The sequence below is a fragment of the Toxorhynchites rutilus genome, chromosome 3 (assembly GCF_029784135.1).
Source record: "Toxorhynchites rutilus septentrionalis strain SRP chromosome 3, ASM2978413v1, whole genome shotgun sequence".
Lineage (NCBI taxonomy): Eukaryota > Metazoa > Arthropoda > Insecta > Diptera > Culicidae > Toxorhynchites > Toxorhynchites rutilus.
Window position 1 is genome coordinate 176036735 of NC_073746.1, and position 21746 is coordinate 176058480.

Genomic DNA, 21746 nt, shown 5'->3' on the forward strand with positions numbered 1-21746 from the left:
ATCAATTATTATCGTTCACGCTCCCTTAGACTCGTAAACGAAGCTCAATTCGCGTTGACGGCATTACACCTTCGAACGTTGAATCAAACCTGAAGAATATGGGCGCTATTCCAGAAGACGAGACGAGTAGACGAGCGCTCGTCTCGTTTGTTTTCATATTCCAGAAGCTAAGCTCGACTAAAAACAGACGAGTAGCTCGTCTGGTTCGACGACCGTTCGGCCGCGCTCGTCGATGAATCAGTCAAGTCGTCTAGTTTGTTTGATGTGTTTTTTTACTTTGTGGATTTAAAGCATCGGTGTTCTTCTGTTCCGCCTTCAAAAATTGCTTCACAGCTAAACTAGCATTGCATAAGCCATGTATGTTGTCAACTGCAACCATCAAACTCAATTCAGTAATTGCAAACTTTTACAGATTTTCAATTTTTTTCAGATTTCCACACAATCAAATGTAAACATTGAACTTCCTTTCCAGGGATGCCAGGTGACTATTTTGAATATATTTCACGGCACGAAAAGTACCGTTCCGAATCATATTTCGGACGCTTAAGTCATATGATGCAGAAAACAGATCTAAACTTTATGCACAGGTATTATTTGGCAGATATTTTTAATAAATTAGTTCAATATGCTTTCAAGCTTTCTACTTTGGTACCTATTTGAATGAAAACATAATAAAATCATCGAATAAAATGCTTTTCAAATGAAGCGAATGAGAATCAAACTTCGGACACTAAATCAAATTTCGGACAGATTGAATTCAAATTTCGGACACATTATTTTGTAATTTTTTGAACGAAAACTACATTACACTTGATTATATTTTATAGTCAACTGCGAAACATTTACCAAGCAATCACAGTAAACTGTTAACGATGATGAGAACTGATGAAACACGGGAGAAATTTAAATATTTATGAACGGGTAAATTCTACGTGCTCACGCAAAACAAACGTGAACTTGCAAGTGCAACTGTTGAAGTAAACGTTAATGGAAATACTTTAAGGGAATTTCCTCGTCTCGTTTTCTGGAATAGGGCCCTATGTTCGGAATATTGAAATCAATGGAAAATGTTCCTGTGAAACTATTCGAACATTTCTTTGTGATAGAACAGCTCCTGCGTGATCGTTATAATTTAGTTTGAATAACATACTTAATCAATATTTCAATATCAATATTAACCTAGTTCCTTATGCAGGTCTGACTCGATTATATGTGGTTCGATTATATACAATTTTGAACTCGATTATACACAGTTTGAAAAAAAAAGTTTTTTTGAAATATGACTTATTTCAAGAAAAAATGTAACCTTTCAGCGTTGAAGTGAAATTTAAGTGGCTTTCATAAGTACAGTGGCCTAAAAATCGCGATTTTTAAAGGTTTTGATTTTCACCAGGATTTTCACCAGGAATTGTTTATATTGATATTGCAACGAAATTAAGAGAGATAGAAGTTGGGCACCCGTGGCCGAGTGGTTAGCGTCTCACATTATCATGCCGGGTGTTCGGGTTCGATTCCCGTTCTGGCCGGGGGATTTTTCGTCAGAGAAGTTTCCTTCGACTTGCACTGTGGTACGCGTATTCTAGAGCTTGCCCCTCGGAATACATTGAAGTATTATGTGTTATTTGGCTTAAGAAATCTCACCTAAGTGTTAATAAATGACGCTAGTTAATGCATACGTTGAGACGGCAAAAGTTCCACAGGGAACGTTAACGTCATTCAAGAAGAAGGAGTTTTGCGTCAAAGACCAAATTGTAGAGAACATAGATAGAGAAACAATCAACTTTAGTATGAATTTTTGGGATAAAATTATTAATTACCCATAAAAAATACTAATTTTTGAATTTTCCATTCCCAAAATTCAAATGAGAACAACAGAATCGGCTTACGTAGCGTACTTTTCAATGTAGAGTCAGTTTTAGGCAACAAAGTCCGAAACAAAAAAAAAATGCTATAACTCTGTCATCGTTGAAATTCGAGCATATGCGTAGAAGGATTTTTTCGTGAAATATAACCATCCATCAACTCCTGAGAGATTCTTGAATTTTCTTTATGTGAGAAAGGTATTTTCTGACTTTAAGAGGATGAATCAAAAATTGAAATTCATACCATAATTGGGACACTTACCCTTATATATGACAATTTATGACATAAAAAAATATGAAAAAATGTTCTGTATCTCGAACCTCCCTAACTCGATAGTCCCCTTGGGGGCTGTCTACATACCACGTGGACACGAAAAGCACTATTTTAGACTCCCCCTCCCCTTCCGTGGACAAACGTGGAGATTGACCAGACCCCTCCCCCTGTTGTCCACGTGGACATTCCTGAATATTTTTCAATTAAAAATTACTTGCTGTTTAGAGAGTGTCAACTGGAAGCGACAGCAACAAAATTGGAAAATGATTTTTATAAAAGTCCCCTATTGATCCGCAGAGACCAACGTGAGTCAGTTCATCTTTGGTCCCTCAGCTCGGTCAGGGCTTAACGTTTTAAATAAGCCAGAGTATAAGCTCTTCCTGTCGAGTATACACTAGTTCGTATACTCGACAGGAAGAGGCAGAGTTGTTTGATGAAGTATCATAAATGAAGCGCTGGGCGGTCTTACGGAAGTTGGCCGGAACCTGAACCATGGCCGATGAAAAGATGTATATCAGCGTATTATTTTACCTTTTCGTGGCTTTTTGGTGGTCGTCTGTCTCTCTATTTTGGCCATTCGCCCAAAAGTTTTCTATCGGGCGCAGCTGGGGTATGTCGGGAAGGTTGGTGGTCTTCGCGACAATGTTTATCTCCAGCCGATCCATCCTCCAGTAATCTTTTGGCATAATGGGCTGATCCCAGGTTCGGCATAAAGCTCACATCACCTTCCCAACTCCGGCAAGCACTTCGTACTATATATTTCCCTGTTCACCATATGACTCGAAAGAAGAGCGGCTTGGACATTCCCTTCACGTCTGTCAGAGAAGGACCTTCTTCGAGAACTTGATGTGAATGATATATTCGACGTCATTCCATTCGGTAATTTGAAGAAAATTGTAGGATTTGAATCGTGCTTGCCAGGCGCAAATGCTCTGATTGAACGAGTAATTTTCGGGCGTAAACAAAATCAAAACCACCGAAAAATCACAACTGAGTGCCGATACTCAGAAAGAAATAATACTGATCAGTTTAGACTCGCTAAACTATGGTTTATGTTCACATAACGTATATACATAACGTTTTGCTTTTTGTGTCTCGCGTTAGACCTCTGACCATCTGGTCACTTTAGTCTAAAAATAATATGATATTATAATGATGAGTTTTGGTAGAAGTACTAGGAATTTTTTAGTAAAAGGTAAATGCAACGGGGTCGATTAGATGGTCAATCAATGAACAGTTCTGCGATTGGACTCATGAACTTGCGCTTTGTAATAAACCGTGAATGTTTGAAGGTATTGATAACAAAAAACAAATTTTGGGCGGGACGAAGTTTGCCGGGTCAGCTAGTTTATGACATTAAAAAATACGAAAAAATGTTCTGCATCTCGATACCTCCCTAACTCGATATCCAAGGGAGAGTTGACTGTATTTCCCTTATCTATATGTATAAAAATGTTCTGCTTGTTTGTGTACGCGTCAAAAACTCAAAAAATTCTGAACCGATTGAGCTTAAACTATGATACAATATACAGAAAAACCTTCACTTCAAGGACTGTTGTTACGGCATGAAAAATAAAAAAATTCAACTCAACCATGCAAACACAATGTGCCACAGCTAAGCGTGGCAGGATACAGCTAGTTTAGAAATAAAAATTTTAATTTTAATTTTGTTACGTAACGATCGCGGCTACTCCCCCTGTCGCGTTACGTAATTTGTGCACGACGCCTTAGACGTATTATATTTTTCGTTTCTCAAAAATTGAGTGGTCCCAGCACGAGTGATCCCAACGTGTGCAGCACACTACACAACACGGAACTTCTGTATGGTTAAAAGAATAACTTGATATAAGCGAACATTCATACCCCATACGTTTTATATACAAAGGCTTCAACGAAACAAAACACTTAAATATGTAGCGAAATTAATCCATATCCGCTCTTTGAGGGCATTTGGCTTTTGTGTGTCCTTCCTGTCGACAAAGGCCACATTTCCTGGTTGCTTTCGGTCGTCCTGCGTTTGAGTTTGTGCCACTGCCACTCCATCCTGAGGCTGCGTTATCAGACCTTCCCCATTCGGATCCACCTCGGAAAGAGCTTTCGTTTCTATTCGGTGGTGGTCGACTTTGACCCCAGGAGGACCCAGATGGTGCGGAATTCTCGTCACCCCACTTGAAGAAATCACATTGTGTTTGTTGGTCTTTCGAGCAGCGATAGAATGGTCGTCCTTTATTGGGGCCATCCTTTTTAACGGTCAACTGTTTCGCCGGCAAGTTGCAAACGCAAAGAACTTCTTCGGAATTGTCATTTGGAATGTTTGGTGGTGGAGCCGGTCGCTTTGAATTCATATTGGAATTTGTCCCTCTTGGCCTGTTCGTAGAATTCGTATTGCTGACGTTAGATGTACTCCAATCACTTCCCCATCCACTGCTTGTGGTAGGGTTTGTTCGTCCCGATGAAATTGCGCCACCTCCACCTCCCCAGAAATCATCGTCATCATCGCTTCCACCTGCACCCCAACCAGTGTTTGTATTTCTATTGTTATTTGTTCCACGGCCACTCACTGGTCCACTCGGAGGGTTTTGAGTTGGTCGATTAGAAGTGCCACCCGTTGGTCGCACATTCGAATTTCCAGGGGCATTTCCACGAACAGAAATGGAAACATCTGCCCGAATACCGTTGGATCTGAACTGCTTCACAAGACTGGTATCGATTCCAAGCATTTCTCGGAATTTGTCATCGCACACAATACACGTTTTATATGAGCTGTTATTTACACCACCGAGGATCCCATAGAAGCGGGCATGTTTAAATTTAACGACCATTTTCTTGTTTGTTCCACCACACCGAGAGCAAACTTCGCTTGTTCCGGATGCTTCTTTTATGTTCTCATCGAACCAAACGCTATTCTTACAATCAGGGAAGCCGAGGCAGCCAAGATAGAAGCCGGTTCCATTCTTTTTCGTCTTAAGGCACATCATTTGTGAACATTTCGGACATTTGCAGACTTCTACAATGGTGGATCCGTTAGAGTTGAACTGATGACTGGGAGCATCCCCGGGCACTTCATTGAGGCGCTGTCCCATCGCTTGATCTAACGCCCTTGCCTTCTCGGATATAACCCTGTAAGCTTCCTTGTATTTCTGTACCTGTTCACTCAGCACTATCCCGGGGTCCTTCCTTCCTTCGCAAATCAGCTTCAAATCTGCCTCGAGCCCTGCTCGTAGTTCAGGCTGCGCTAGCGGAAGCTCCATTGATTCGTAACCTTCAACCAAGCCCATGCCCAGCGTTCCCGGGACGAGAAACCCTCGTTCGGCTTCCCCGATGTATCCGCGTTCCTTGATTGTGTTGATATGTTCAGCGTGCGTCGCATCGGTTCCTATGCCATGTTTTTCCATCAATGCAATAAGATCCGCTTCGGTCAACATGTTGGGCGCCGTTGTTGAGCCTTCGTGCAAACTCAGTTCCGTTGGTTCGAACGTATTGCCCACCCGATATGGATGAATCTCTTTCGAGTTCCATCGTTCGTACGGGTAAACCTCCAAATAGTTCCGTTCGTGGATACACAACCCGGACGCTGTGAATTCCTCTTCCGCTAACACAGCGTTGACAATCGTTTCAGAGCCAACCGCATCCTTGCTCACGCAGGCCAGGAAATGTCTCACAATCAGCTCGTAAACTTTTGCCTCATCCCCGCTTAGATTGGTGACATATTTTGTCGGATGAATCGGTGGATGGGCCTGGTCGGACTTTTTCCCATTCCTTGGATTAGGCCCCCACTGGAGGACTTTCTGCGCAAAATCACCCCAATTGGAGTTTGGAGTTTGCATTTCAACCAATGGGGCCAGCTTCATATCCTGGGTGAACATGTTTGTCTCCGTGCGTGGGTAACTTATGATACCTATAAATGGAAAGGGATTTAGAACACAATTACGCAAAAATCTATTGGGTTGCCCGAAAATATATTACCGATTTTTTTCATTACAAATTAAATACTTTTTTTTGTACAGAGAATGAACGGATAAAGATGGGATGTACATATTTTTAAAACTCAAAATCTCATGTTTTGGAATATTTACGGAACAAATTTTTATCTAGGGGTGTGTAGATGTAGTGGACAAAAATATCGGGGAGAAATAAAAAATCGATTTCTTTTTAGAAAATCCATCTAGCCTTTTCAACCAGCTTTTATTTGATTCCTATAACGTTCCTGTAGGACCTTTCAATGCAGAGATGTTTTCATTTGAATGAAACATTTCCCCTTCGTCGTTGATGATTATTTGTTCAATGAATGGATGCTTCAATTGCCAAATCGATTAACTGCAGAAAACCAGATGTTGAGAAAAATGATAAAATATTATATGTTTTATATATGTTATTATTACTCAATTTATGTAAAAAACTCCCCCTCCCTTTGAGATGGGTGGAGGAGTGTCGAACCCCCATTGAAACTTTTCGTGCCCCCTAAAACCTTCACATGCGTTATCCGCGATTTTCGTTATTCGCGGTTCTTCTTCTTCCGCTTCTTCTTGGCTTTAAGAGGGCTCAAACTTTTCAGTTCATTCGTCTCTAGAAACATTATTTGCGGTGTCTCTGCCGGACTATTCCGCGGATAATTGAGATTCTAATGTAATTAGTTTTTGAAAAGAAATCGTTATTTTCGCTACCTAAAACAACATTTTAAATAGCATTTTATTCTCAAATTACTACTCATTCACGATCACTTAAAACATGTTGTATTGGTAGCCCGCCATTTGTGTTTGAAAAAAATAATCGCCCGTCGAGGTGAAAAGTTCGGCCACTTCTGCTCTATTCGCGATGACAATGATACCGTGTCGACGTCTGGTGGTACCTTTCAATCAGGAGCCATAATTTGAATCCCAAACCCGATAGTGTAATCTATATCAGAGTATAAGCCATCCTGTTTGTTTTAAAATGTTAAAATTGCAATGAAAATTTTTACATTATGTTATTTAATTTCTTTCTGATTTTTCTCAACCGTTTCTCTATACATTTCCGACATTTTTACTGAAACTTTTCATTATAATATAAAGTTGTATTCAAAAACAATTTTTTATGAGATTTTTTCACCAACTGCGAAGAAAAGTGTTTTTTCATTTAAATAGAGTACTAATTTGATATGGATAAGTTAATTTTCATTTCAAAAACGTGTTCATTCCCTTTGAAAATCAATTACTATCTTTGGCACCCCTAAACTAGTAAACGAAGCTCTCAATGCCGGTTGTGTCCCATTCACCCGAAACACGTTTACCCGAAGCACATTTACCCGAATGAAACGCATACCCGAATGACATTCACCCGAATGACATTCACCCGAATGACATTCACCCGAATGTAACAAATACCCGAATGGACATTTACCCGAATGAACATTTACCCGAATGCAATGTTTACCCGAATGCGACATTTACCCGAATGGGATGTTTACCCAAATGAAGATGGAAAAATTTCGACAAATCAATTTATGAGTTTTGTCGAATCTGCTGTTAGGAAGTTACGGAGTAAACTGAGAAATGAGACCCGCCGTCCGAAGTGGCGGCCTCTCGCAAGCAAACCTGTGCAACATAGGAGACGATCCTTTAGTTAGGTCCGACCGAGCGTTAGCGAGCGTCGGACTGTATACGTTTACCTGGTGCATTACGTTTGCCCGGTTAATTATGCATGTCATGCGTTTTGATTGCCTGGTGGCAAACGTGATGCACCAGATAAACGTATGGCATCCGACGCTCGTAAACGGGCTGCGTTATCCATAAGAATGGATGGACTTAATAATACGTTATAAAACTGCATTCTTTCACTTTTCATTATTTTGAAAAGGATGTTATTCAATGCCAGTATTTCTCGAATTGTACTTCCCACGAAAAATACTTTTTGAATGGAAATGAAAGTATGAGACAAATATGATCTTTATATAACACTGATCAGAATTAAATATACAAATACAAATACAAATATAGTAAAATTTGTGTAATATTTGAATATATCCTTCTTTTGGGTAAGTGTCGCTTTCGGATAGATGTTACATTCGGGTAATTGTTACATTAGGGTAACAGTCGCATTCGGGTAAATGTTACATTCCGGTAAATGTTACATTCGGGTAATTGTTGCATTCGGGTAAATGTTACATTCGGGTAATTGTTGCATTCGGGTAAATGTCGCATTCGGGTAAGTGCCAATTCGGGTAGATGTTACATTCGGGTAGCTGTCGCTTTCGGGTATTTGTTACATTCGGGTGAATGTCTTTCGGGTAACTGTCATTCGGGTGAGTGGGTTTCGGGTAAATGTGACACAATCCTCAATGCCATCAACGCGGATAACGGGTGTTAAATAAAAAATGAGAATTTTTTCAGTACCTTTCAGTAACTCAAATAAAGAGCGTAAAATTTTCTTTCTCCAAGAAAATTGCTCTTTGGGCTACCTAGAAACAGTAGGCGTGTTTGGTTTTGCTAGTTTGAATTTAGTCAAAGCAAAGATGGCGTCGAAACAGCACGTGCTCCGCGAACGCATTGTACGGTTCTACGAAACGCATTTCCAGCAAGGAAAAAAGTTCACGGTGGCACATTTTAAGGAAGAAAATATACTTGTCAGTACGGTATATCGTATCCTGGGTGCCCTGAACGTAGAACGGAAGGTCGGAAGTGGTCGTCCGGTGACGATAATGACAAAGCAGAGGAAGACATCGTTAAAGAAGCTGTTTGACAACAAAGACGCAACTAGCCTGCGTGACGCCGGTCGGAAATATGGCTGCTCCCACGTATTGATCCATCGGACCCTCAAGATGGAACGAATCGTCTGCAGGATGAAGACGAGGTCGCCGGAGTACACGGAGGAGCAGATTGAGACGGTTAAATCACAGTGTCGGTGGATGACCAAAAAATACCGCGGGACGTCTTTCGTTCTGGACGACGAAAGCTATTTTCCGCTGTCCAAAACGCATATTCCAGGAAATGATAATTACTACTCCAGCGACAAGTCATCCACACCGCCTGAAGTGAAATACAAGTTCAAGCACAAGTTTGAAAAAAAGGTTATGATGTACATCGCCATTTCCGACCGGGGCATTTCAAAGCCTTGGTTTAAGCCGAGCGGTCTGGCAATCAACCAAAAAATCTATCGAGAAGAGTGCCTCGATAAAATCCTGCTGCCGTTCCTGAACGAGCATCACGCGGATGGGAAGTACGTCTTCTGGCCGGACAAGGCGTCTTCCCATTACGCCAAGAAGACGCTGGCGTATCTTGAGGAGAAAAAGATACCGTTCGTGCCGAAAGATCGTAACCCAACAAACTTGCCCCAGTGCCGCCCAATAGAGGATTTCTTTGGCTCACTCAGTGCCCTAGTGTATTAAAACAATTGGAGGGCCAAGGACACGAAGCAACTGACTACACTAATCTAATCCGGAATTGTATCCGGAAAATGGACGTAATTGCCGTACAACGTTCTTGTGAGAGCATCGCGACAAAGTTGCGTCGAATAGCAGACCACGGCCTTACTCAAACATTCACTGACATTTTTTTTTTGAATAAAATACATTATGTTATTAATAAAAAATACTGAAATCGATGAAAAAACCAAATTTTTTTATATGTGATTGAAAAAATTCTCATTTTTTTATTTAACACCCGTTAGTATTATATATTGGTATAGATCAATTCCAAATGAAATCGACAAATGGCAAACCATGAGTTGTTTTGATTCGAACGAAGGTTTGTATTCTGTTTGGGTTGGTGGAAATATGGGTTTTCCACAGCATTTGGGAATTTTTTGACTCAAGTGTAACTTTTGAAAAAAAGCGTATCGATTTTAGTAAGAGAGATCTTTGATAATTTATATCTCAAAAACTATAAGTCATACCGAAATAGTGTCTTAGAAAGAGTTATAGAGTATTGATGTTAGAATGTGAAAAAATATACACTGAGAAAAAAATAAGTACTCTTTTTTTATTTACAAAAAAACTTTCATTTGCAATATCTAAAATACATATTTTTAAATATTTTTTTAAAGTTGATTTAAAATTTGTGGTTAAAAATGATTGTTAACATACAAAAAATCGAAATTTCGAAAATTTATAAAAATTCGATGTTCCACAAAGTTCGTCAAAAATAGTTTTACCATCTTGGGTACATTTATATGTTTTCTACATGACTTATATTTTATATGAAAAAAATTAAAAAATATGTATTTTAGATATTGCAAATTAGTTTTTTTGTAAATAAAAAAAGAGTACTTATTTTTTTTATCAGTATATATTTCTTTAACGTTTTAATATCAATACTCTATAACTTTTTCTAAGACACTATTTCGATACGACTCATAGTTTTTGAGATATAAATTATTGAAGGTTTCTTTTACTAAAATCGATACGCTTTTTTTCAAAAGTTACACTTGAGTCAAAAAATTCCCAAATGCTGTGGAAAACTCATATTTCCTCCAACCCGAACGGAATACAAACTTTCGTTCGAACCAAAAATACAAGTTTTTAAAATCTTCATTTCATAGTTCGATTTCATTTGGAATTGCACTATAGACGGTATTGCTCTATAGTCATTAGGGTGCCAATTAAAATGGCTATCTCTAATTTTAAAAAGTTACCTCATTAAAAATGTTCACCACCTCGAAAAAAAAAAACACCCTATGCCAAATATCAGCTCAATTGCACTTAAGGGAGAGTGGCGCAAAGCGGTTAAAGTTTGAGTTTTTTAAAATCGAAAAATCACCGGGGTTTTGGAAAACTTTTTTTTTGAGCCAAATGTTTTAAAATTGCATGAAACGTCGAGATCTAGTGTCATCTCGAAAAAAAAATTGTCAAAAATCGACACTCTGGGACTTGGTTTTTTTTGGAATACAAGACGAAACGTATGGTTTTGGGTACCAATAAAAATAGTTATCTCAATTTTTCATTCGGAACTTGCTTCGAAATGTTGATTGGCACGATAACATACCCTATGCAAAATATTAGCTCATTCGAACTTCATTTAATAGTGTCACAGACGTTGAAATTTGAGTTTTTCTGAAAAAAACGATAGATCACCGAAAATCGGGGTATTCAAAAAAAATTGTTGATGTCAAGTGTGTTAAAATTGCATTACTCGTCGAGATTTACTGTTATCTCGAAAAAAATCTGTCAAAAAATAAATTTGTTTTTGCCCGATTTCCCCCCTTGGGTTGAGCTTCAAAAAACTTAAACTTTGACCGCTTTGCGCCACTCTCCCTTAAGTCCGATTGAACTGATATTTCCCATAGGGTGTTTTTTTTTGAGGCGGTGAACATTTTTTATGAGGTAACTTTTTGAAATTTTAGGGTCTTTTTTTCCCATACATTCATTGGCATCCTAATAGTCATCTATACGAAGCGTAAGAGCGATGTTTTGATACCGATTTTAGCGTGGACAAAATCAAAACAGCGGGCCTGATCACGAACGTCACTTCACAGTGAAAACGAAGTGAATTGTATACAACGTTATTGCGGCTGCCACCGTGTGTGTAGAATGCGGAAGAGTACATCCGTCGTGACAACTTTGATGAACTCGGTGTTATTATGAATACCACGATACTGTCATGTCACGGAGAAAAACGGGTATATTTGTCACTTGTGTTTTAGATGGTGAAAGCTAGTCACGCGGAATGGAGTAAGTTTAATTTCGTATTTATTTAACTTTTTTGCTAACATTTTGAATATTGTCTTGTCTTGTTTAAGAAACAAAAGATAAACAAGCAGAAATTTACCGGCCTGGTGGCCTTTTTAGAACGAAATTCTGACGTATCCAGAGGTCGTAAATTTGTTTATGCGCTATGACTATTACAATCAAGGATTAAAAATGTAGCTCCCGTAGGCCCATTGAAACATGGTGAAAGTCTACTTCCGATTGTTCTGAATGAACAGGATTTTTTTGTTTCTATTTTTAGGATTAGACTAAGAGAGAGTTGCAATACCATAAAATACGAAATACGAAGTTTTTCCAACATTGCAGAGCTAGTTTTTATAATTCAAACATACACAATTGACGGACCAGACCAGAATCAGGACGATAGTTATAACTTTTAACGTTATAGATATTTTCAACGGTATTGTTTTGAAGACATACTTTGAATGAAAGAATATTAAAAAAGTGCTGACCAGTTTCTTTTTAAATAATTAAATCAAACCTCATGTCCCGTGTATCAAATCACACGAGAATGGGAAGGATAAGAGGTTTAAACTTTAGAATCCCATATGGGAGTAGCTCAGATTATATTGATCGTGAGGTGGATAAATTCGGGATTGTTCTGAGATATAGAAGATATTATTATTCATCAAAATTATAGAAACGGTTCATAAAAATTGATTCGGAATATTTCTCACTATTCAAACGAGTAAGACAGAATATGCGAGAGAAACGAGTAAGACGAGAGTATGCGAGATTTTGATTATTGAACATAATAGTCATGTTTAATCTCTAGCGTAAAATTACATTCCTATATGTTCAACAACTACATTATTCCCGGGCAACCAAGTATTCCTTCTTTTCTTTGAGCCAGCATTTGATTCAGCAAACTAATCATCGAGGTATAATCGCAAACTTGTCATTCTAAAACATACGATTAATTAAATGGAATATTATCGCATACGCTGCATTAATTTTACCTACATAACGTTCAAACGTCCGAAATTATGCAACCGACACAACGTTCAAACACCCGACAACCAACATTTCTCTTATAAACGGGAATGAACACTTTCTCTTCACGGAGTTCATTTTTACACGCAACTGTCCGTGACAATGATGATAGACTCAAAAAAATTAAGTGAAGTGTAAGTGACGTGAAGGCGTACGTGGAAGTGATGTTCGTGATCAGGCCCATTGAGAGAAATATCACACTGACTGATTATCACGAAAAACATATAAAAAAACAGTCAACAAAATAAGTACACTCCATGCTGAAATTTATGAATCTGCTCTTTATATCAATTCGTACTGGTATTATTTCTGAACATTTCCACTGATTTATTGCGCTGCTTTGCCGTTTCATGTGAAAGAACGGTTCATTTTTATTGAGCGTAAATGTACGGGGCGGAATGGGCATACCTGCTTGGGGCATTATGACCAGGTATTTTTCTTTCAACATAACCTGTAAAAACAGTTTTTAAAATTTGTAAACATAGTTGGAAATAGTTAGATGTGGAATCATGGTGCGGAATTATATCAGAACATCCGATTGTAAAAAGTGATTACAGACCTTGAACGCGGCCACCGATGCAGCGAAGAGAAGTACGACAGTGTTACAAGCATCCTTAGTGCATTGTGTCCCGCGAGAACCACTTAAACGTTATCTACGTTGTGCAGACCCTTTGCTGCTCCATATTTCTCACCTTTTCAATAGTCAAAATCAATTAGCCGGAATAGATTGGCTGGCTGGTTTTCGAAAGTGTCACCCACAAATCTCACTTCGTACACCAGAAGCAACATCCGCCGCTAGGACTAAATGATTCAATCGCGTTGCAGTCGGGAAATACTACGATTTACTGGGAACGTACAGCAGAAATACAACACTCCACCAGAAAGGCAATTCAACGTCGATAGAACATCAGTGTTATCTATGTATATCAGTATCTATCTTTGTTTCCATCGGAGCAGCAAACAAAATAAAAATTATTATCTTTATTCAACAGGTGCAGACCAAAAATTCCAGAATCCTAGCAATGCGGAGAAAAAGGCAGATGAGCGTTGGGTGCCTAGCAAGGAATAACCATTATAGAATATTCCACAGGACACCTTATGTTGCTACTGTGGGACACAATTCAATTCTCTACGGATGGCGATAAACGGAACCAATGCTATCGATGCACAGATATTCTCTGTTCCTGATTTGAGCAACGTAATTTTGTAGTCCAATCACGTTGACCACATTGTTATTTTTTTGTGCATGCAAACTGAATAGAATTCAATGAAATACACGTAGAAGTTGCAAAATATAATAAGCTTTCGTTTTATGAACTCGTTACGTTATTCCCCTACAAAAACATGCTTAAAGTATTGAATCAATGAACATGGTCATATTGCCCCGCATGGTGGCCCATTTTGCCCCGTAGTGTTTTCGATCGGTGGAAATGGAACACATTTTTAAAAGTGTAATTTTTCCACATAAATCTTTTTTAAAACGTATTCATACAATCTACATCGATCAATAAGATTTCAAATCGTTAGGTTTTAATATGTAGCATAATTTATAGATGTTCCTACATGATTTAGGACGATTCGTTCTTAGGGGGACCATATTGCCCCTATCCACCCTATATTCGTCACTTGTGTTTTAGATTGTGAAAGCTAGTCACGCGGAATGGAATAAGTTTAATTTCGTATTTATTTACATTTTGAATCTTGTCTTGATTTTTAGAAAAGAAAAGATAACCAAACAGCAATTTACCTGCCTGGTGGCATTTTTAGAACGAAATCCTAACATATCCAGAAGACGTAAATTTGTTTATTTGGATTAAAAAAGTAATTATAAGTTTGAAACAAGTAAAAAATGAGTCTACCATTGCAAAGCATTCTCAAGATACTGTTTTTAATTTCCTCTCTAGTTTTTTTCCCAAAATTTTGATATCCGTCTAAAGACAGTCTGAATCACTTTCTGCTTTTGGCAAATTCCTTGAATTCCATCAAATGTTTTATATGAAGATTCTGACCGACGCTGTTACCAGTTTCTGTTTAAATAATTAAATCAAACCTCGTGTCCCGTATATCAAATTACACGAGAATAGGAAGGATGGAAGGATTGAAATTCAGATTCCCAAATGGGAGTTACTCAGATTATATTGATCGTGGGGTGGATAAATTCGGGTTTTTTATGAGTTATTATTATTATTATTCAACAAAATCGTAGAAACGTTAAAAAAAATTCTAACCTTGACCTATACTAAATACTTCTGACAATTCAAACGAGTAAGACAGAGCTAGGAATTAGAGAATACGAGATGTCCATTATTAAACATAATAGTAATGTTTTATCTCTAGAGTAATTTACAAAAATTACATCTCTGATTCTTGAATATGTTATGTAGCCACAGCTTTCAAGAAAAAATATATAAAATATATAGGCCCTCTAATCCAAAGTCATGCAAACAAGAAAAAACAAATACAATATAGAGGCGAATGAACATGAAGAAAAATACAAAGCAATCAAGGAGCGACTGATCGCAAGATTTGCACTTTCTCCAGAGGTACGTCTGGAACGACTTCTCAATGCTTCGGACCTGGGTGACATGCGGCCAACTCATCTGTTGGCGAAAATGCAAGAGCTAGCCACTGGTGTCAAAGTTAACGATAACTTGCTAAAGATGCTCTTCATTCAGCGTATGCCACCGCAAATTCGTCCTATACTAACTATTATTGATGGAACTCTTCCAAAGCTCGCGGAAATGGCAGATAAAATGGCGGACTCTCCGCAAACCGCTGCCGTGTCCACACCATCCGGATCCCGATGTCCCGATGATCAATTCAATCACATGAAAGAACAACTGGAAATATTAAGTGCTGAGTTCCGTCGACTCAAAATCGATCCAAACAAACAGCGCGTAGGTCAACGTAGTAGGTCATCATCACTAGTTCGCGCCAGGGAGGAGTTTTGTTGGTATCATCAGAAATACAGACACAAAGCACAGCGGTGCAAGCAGCCTTGCCATTTTAATGCACCAAAAAACTAGATCATAGCTCACCTGAATCGGCGCAGGTGGGCGGCGCGTTTTCCAGTCGGCGTTTTTTATTAGCGGATAAAACGAGTGGACTTAGATTTCTGATCGTCACTGGTTCAGACGTATCACTAGTACCAGCGACAAGAAAAGACACGATATCTGGGCCGACGCCCTTCACGCTTTACGCTGCTAACTGATCTTCTGTCAGAACTTCTTCTTCTTCTTCAATGGCACTAACGTTCCTAGAGGAACTTCGCCGTCTCAACGTAGTATTACTTGCGTCATTTTTATTAGTACTTAGTTAAGATTTCTATGCCAAATAACTCGCCTTGAATGCATTCTGAGTGGCAAGCTCTAGAATGCGCGTGATCACAGTGCAAGTCGGAGGAAATTTCTTTGACGAAAAATTCCCCCGACCAGAACGGGAATCGAACCCGAACACCCGGTATGTTAGTTATGACGCTAACCACTCGACCACGGAGGCACACCAATCAGAACTTACTCTAGTCGGTTCGTACAAACTGATCTCGGACTTCGGCGACGGTTCACATGGAACTTTTTGGTAGCCGACATCGAGACAAAAGGTCTACCGGTTGCATCTAAAGCTAGGAGAATGGCTCCCGACAAACTTAGAGCGGCCAAAGAGGAGTTTGCACTGATGGCAGAACTTGGAATTTGTAGACCGTCCAGTAGCAGCTGGGCCACCCCACTCCATTGTGTTCCGAAAAAGAACGGTCAGTGGAGGTTCGTCGGCGACTATCGAATGCTCAATAGAGTCACTGTACCGGATCGTTACCCAGTTCCGCACGTTCACGACCTGTTAAATTCATTACAAGGTAAGCAAACTTTTACTATCTTAGACATGGAACGTGCATACCACCAAATTCCAGTGGAAGAAACCGATGTCCCGAAAACAGCCGTGATTACTCCTTTTGGACTCTATGAGTTCACTAGAATGCAGTTCGGGCTCTGCAACGCAAGTTGTGTGCTCCCGTGGCCGAGTGGTTAGCGTCATAACTAACATGCCGGGTGTTCGGGTTCGGGGGAATTTTTCGCCAAAGAAATTTCCTCCGACTTGCACTGTGATCACGCGTATTCTAGAGCTTGCCACTCAGAATGCATTCAAGGCGTGTTATTTGGCATAGAAATCTCAACTAAGTACTAATAAAAATGACGCAAGTAATACTACGTTGAGACGGCGAAGTTCCTCTAGGAACGTTAGTGCCATTGAAGAAGAAGAAGAACGCAAGTTCCAGCGTTTCATGAATAAAATTTTTGGTGATTAGGATTATGTCGTTGTTTTTATCGACGACATGTGCATCGCATCATCGTCACACGAGGAACACAAACAGCACGTCGTGGAAGTGTTTCGCAGAATTCAGCAGAACGGTCTGGTGATAAACCTATCGAAAAACAGATTCGCTCGGTCGCAGGTGGAGTTTCTTGGTTATATAATCGACCGAGATGGTATCAGGCCCTTGCCATCTCGCGTTCAGGCTGTAGCTGACTACAAACTACCTACTACGATCAGAGAATTGCGCAGATTTTTTGCTCTAATCAACGTCTACAAGCGTTTCATTCCAAGGGCAGTCGACATACAGGCAGAACTTCGTATGCTGATATCAGATAACAGAAAAAACGACACTAGACTTGTCCAGTGGACTGACTCTACCAAGACTGCCTTCGCGCGTTGCAGAAGATCCTTAGCAGAAGCTACCCTGCTTTATTATCCAGATTCGAGCAAGTCATTAGCTCTAATGATCGATGCTTCTAATACATCTGCAGGGGCAGTACTACAGCAATTATCAGGTACAACGTGGCAACCTCTTGGCTTCTTCTCCGAAAAATTCGCTAATTCACAACGAAATTATTCAGCATTTGGACGTGAGCTGACTGCAATGAAGATGACTGTAAAGCATTTTCGATATTTACTAGAGGGTCGCAAATTCTTCATTTTCACCGATCATAAACCGCTTACTCATGCAATGGGAACAAATTCATCAAGCAGATTGCCCCATGAAGAACGTCATCTGCGTTTCATTTCCCAATTTACAACTGATATACGAATTATCAGCGGTCTGGAAAACACTGTAGCAGACACAATGTCGCGGATAGAAGCCGTAACGTCTATTGATTTGACAGCGATTGACGAAGACCAGGAACACGACGAAGACCAGGAACACGACGAAGAACTAAAAAAGCTCATAGAATCATCCAGTCTCAAATTTGAACCTTTCCGAACACCGCATCTCTCCCGACCGATCTACTGCGACGTATCAATTAACAATAAAGCACGTCCTTTCATTCCAGAAAAACATCGGCTAGGCTTGCTGCGACACTTCCACGGCATGGCGCATCTCGGTGCAAAGGGCCCAGACGACTGATTTCCTAGAGATTCGTGTGGCCATCGATGAATAAAGATATCAACGAGTTTGTTCGTAGCTGCCTAGATTGTCAAGAATCAAAGGTAAACCGACACACCTTCGCTCCTCTTGGCACATTTGATCCTCCAAAATCAAGGTTTCGGCATATTCATATTGACCTCGTCGGTCCTCTTCCGTCATCAAAAGGGAATAGGTATCTTTTTACAATCGTGGACCGCTTCACCCGATGGCCTGAAGCCATTCCACTACCAGACATGACGGCGCCCTTAGTTGCTAGAATGCTGACATCTGAGTGGATCGCCCGATTCGGAACCCCGGAAACCATAACCTCAGATCAAGGACGTCAATTTGAGTCCGAATTGTTTAGAGAGTTGACACACATTTTAGGTTTACATCATATTCGCACTACAGCATACCATCCACAGGCGAATGGGATTGTTGAACGTATGTATCGAACATTGAAAGCAGCACTGATGTCCAAAGCGAAGCATAATTGGAGTGAACAGTTACCCATCGTACTACTTGGACTACGTACCGCTTACCGTGAATACGTCGGCTGTTCCGTAGCCGAATTAGTGTATGGTCAAACTTTAAGAGTACCAGGAGAGTGTTTTGATCCTCCAGCGGGTGACATCGATCGATCCGAGTTTACTAAACAGCTTCATGAAGCCTTTGCTGAACTTCGACCTCCAACGACAACCCATCATGCAAAGCCTAGTGTATTTGGGCACAGCGAATTAAAGAAATGCAGTCATGTTTTCGTTCGTGTCGACGCAGTGAAACGTTCCTTGCAGCGCCCATACGACGGGCCTTATGAAGTTATCAAGCGCGGCGATAAGAGTTTCGAAGTGCTTGTTGCAGGTAAAAACCAAACCATCTCCATTGACCGTCTCAAGCCGGCTTACATCTGCAGCAGGGATTTCAGCAGCCACCCAAACGAAGACCAATCGACGAAAGTTACATCATCTGGCCACCGTGTCCGGTTTCTGATGTAACTGGAGGGGCAACTGTGTCATACAAACCCTACACACCGCATACATCAGTTATACCAGTTAGTTAACGTGTAAGCAACCAAGAGAAAAGTCGTAAACGCTAATAAAGTAAAGTTGATATTTATTAGGCTAACTCGTTCGCCTTTCCTTATCCTGCCGGTTCGTGTCCCCACACCCTCTTAAAGCCAAAAAGAAGAAGAAGAAATACAATCAATAATTACGAAAACAATTTTTTTTCAATTGAAATATATATAAGCTATAATTGTCTTCAATCTGATGTGTCGAATGTTCGAATCGGTCCAGTAATTTAAAAGTTATGAACTTTCAAAGTCATTTTTGAAAAAAAAGGAAAAAAATAATTTTTTTACCGACCCTGAAATGGATGGCACCCTAATGAAAAAAGAAAAAAATACGTATCTAATATATTGCGATAAGGAACAAAGCTACCAATTTTCACGAAAATCTGAGAACCACCATATCGGTTTGGCATGGAAATGAAAAAATCGACAATTACCTTTCGGGTAACCCAACAGATTGATTGATAAACAAACCTTGAGTGTACAGTTTTTCAGCAATAGTCATCGTCTGTTTTGCGTTGATTTTAAGCTTCCTAGAACCTAACTTCTCCAGCTCGATTGTGTCCATTGCGGTTGGTCGCCACTTACTTTTCGGTTTCTTCGTGACGTTCACAATCTTTACCAAAGACTCCGATTGACACAGCATCAGGTATGCCTCACAGCATTGTTTGTCAAACAGACGATTCCTGGCCCAATTGAACTCAACCGTCAATTCGTCAATCGTATGATTTACTGGAACACAAAGTAAATAAACTTTAGACATAGTTAAACGTTACACAGCAAACAAACAATCCTACGTTTAATCTTCCAGAAGTCCTGTGGAATAAAGTTCTCAATTTCTTTATACCGCTGTGCAACAAAACCGAGAGTGGGAATTTGGCAGCTTCCGTACGAGATCAAACTGTCAACAATCTTCTGGGGGAAAACTTTTTGCAGTCGCAGCGTTTGAAAGCGTGTAAATGCGGCTCCTATTCGGAGATCAAGCTCACTCCTCACGTTGACAGCGTCATTCTGCCGATCGTCCGGTTGGGCAAGATTCTCGATGGCTCGCTTGATAGATGGGGCCGTTATCTCGGAAAATTTTGCCCGCAAAACACGGATCTGCGATTTCACTGCACGACACACCTCGATAATTTCGAATCCAATGTTTTCGCCCTCCCGGTCGCAATCGGTCCATATAACCAAGGTGTGAGCGCCGCGGACCTCACGCTCCAGTGTCTTCTTGATTTTCTCCGCGTTTTCGGTACATCCCTTTCGAACTGGGGCATCGAACAACTGCTCCGGATTGCAGCTGTGCCATCCACGGAATGAGGGCAAAAATTCGTAGTTTAGTAAGTGACCAGATACAGAGGTCATAACCATCTGAACCTGTTGCCCCCGGATGTTGTAGTCAAACTCGTAGATTTTATTGTACGGAGAAAGGCCCTCTCGCTGAAATTGAACAATAAATTGTAGAACCCCCACGGGAGGATTGAATCGAAATATTACTCACGCGTCGAGCAGTTCCCCGCGACAACAGAGCGGCAATATTTTTAGCCGCATCATTTTTCTCGGCGACGTTAAGATACTTCATTGGTGCATCGCTGGCTCTAAACACGGATTTAAATCTTCTTACGGTTAGCGTTGACAAAGAACGAATCATAAATATTCACTTGGTTTTGATTAGAACGAAGACATTCCGTAGAAATCACAATATTTACGCAAAACAATATTGTTTACGTTCCCGTTCGCGAAACGATGGGAGCTACAAATCGCGCCTTGTTCTTGCCATAAAATTTAATACAAACATGATTGCAAGGTTTGTCAAATAAGGTTAGCTTGTTTGAGCAAAAATGGTTTTCAATTTTATAGTGTATTAAATGTTATTGTTTTTTTCATTCTCCATTGAAGAGACTCCTGGGATGGTTCGTCTTTGTAAAAAATGTTATTGAAATTTTTGAGGTAGTACTTATTAAGGATGCCTAATCAGAAAACATGTCACGGCTTAAGAAAATGTTTTAACAATAACTATTTTACTGCGAATTTGCGTACCAATCGAATTGAAATTGTGCTATGCGGAGCCGATCTGGCGTAGTGGTAACATCCATACTTCTTACGCTAAAGGTCACGAGTTCAATTCTCACTTCCGTCATTCTTCCGAAAATGGAGCTAAAGTAAAGAACCAACCGAAAATGTTGAAAGTCACTAGAATACAGAAATAAAAAAAAAGAACAAATTGATGTATTATTTGTTTGATATGCTATACATTACAATTTCCTAGTCAGTAAATGGTAAAATTGATGAGAATTGGAAGTACTTCGTTTTCCCATGCATATGTTCCGGAAATTATTTTTGATTCCTACTAGCTGGCCCGGCAAACTTCGTTCAGCCCACAATTGTTTTTCTGATTGAAATAATATCGAACACTGACGTTCCCCGAAAATGATTATCCGTGCGAGATCTATATTCGCGGATTCTTTTATGACATATGC

The 21746-nt window shown here is 39.8% G+C and overlaps 1 protein-coding gene across 1 annotated transcript; it reads right to left on the reverse strand.

Annotated features, from left to right (window-relative positions):
• Nucleotides 1-3976: 3976 nt before the first annotated feature.
• Nucleotides 3977-21033, reverse strand: LOC129779705 (DNA topoisomerase 3-alpha). Its single transcript, XM_055787334.1, has 4 exons — nucleotides 20768-21033; nucleotides 20073-20706; nucleotides 19750-20007; nucleotides 3977-6034 (listed from the first exon to the last, which is right to left on the reverse strand). The coding sequence occupies exons 1-4, from the start codon at nucleotides 20915-20917 to the stop codon at nucleotides 4059-4061; spliced, it is 3018 nt and encodes a 1005-aa protein (XP_055643309.1). The 5' UTR covers nucleotides 20918-21033; the 3' UTR covers nucleotides 3977-4058.
• Nucleotides 21034-21746: the final 713 nt, after the last annotated feature.

What these genes read in the sequence shown, in the direction of transcription:
- LOC129779705 (XM_055787334.1), bottom strand. Translation starts at nt 20,917, where the DNA reads ATGATTCGTTCTTTGTCAACGCTAACCGTAAGAAGATTTAAATCCGTG. An exon ending in CGCGGGGAACTGCTCGACGC is followed by an intron (nt 20,707 to 20,767) that starts GTGAGTAATATT and finishes GTTCAATTTCAG; the next exon opens with CGAGAGGGCCTTTCTCCGTA. An exon ending in GGACTTCTGGAAGATTAAAC is followed by an intron (nt 20,008 to 20,072) that starts GTAGGATTGTTT and finishes TTTGTGTTCCAG; the next exon opens with TAAATCATACGATTGACGAA.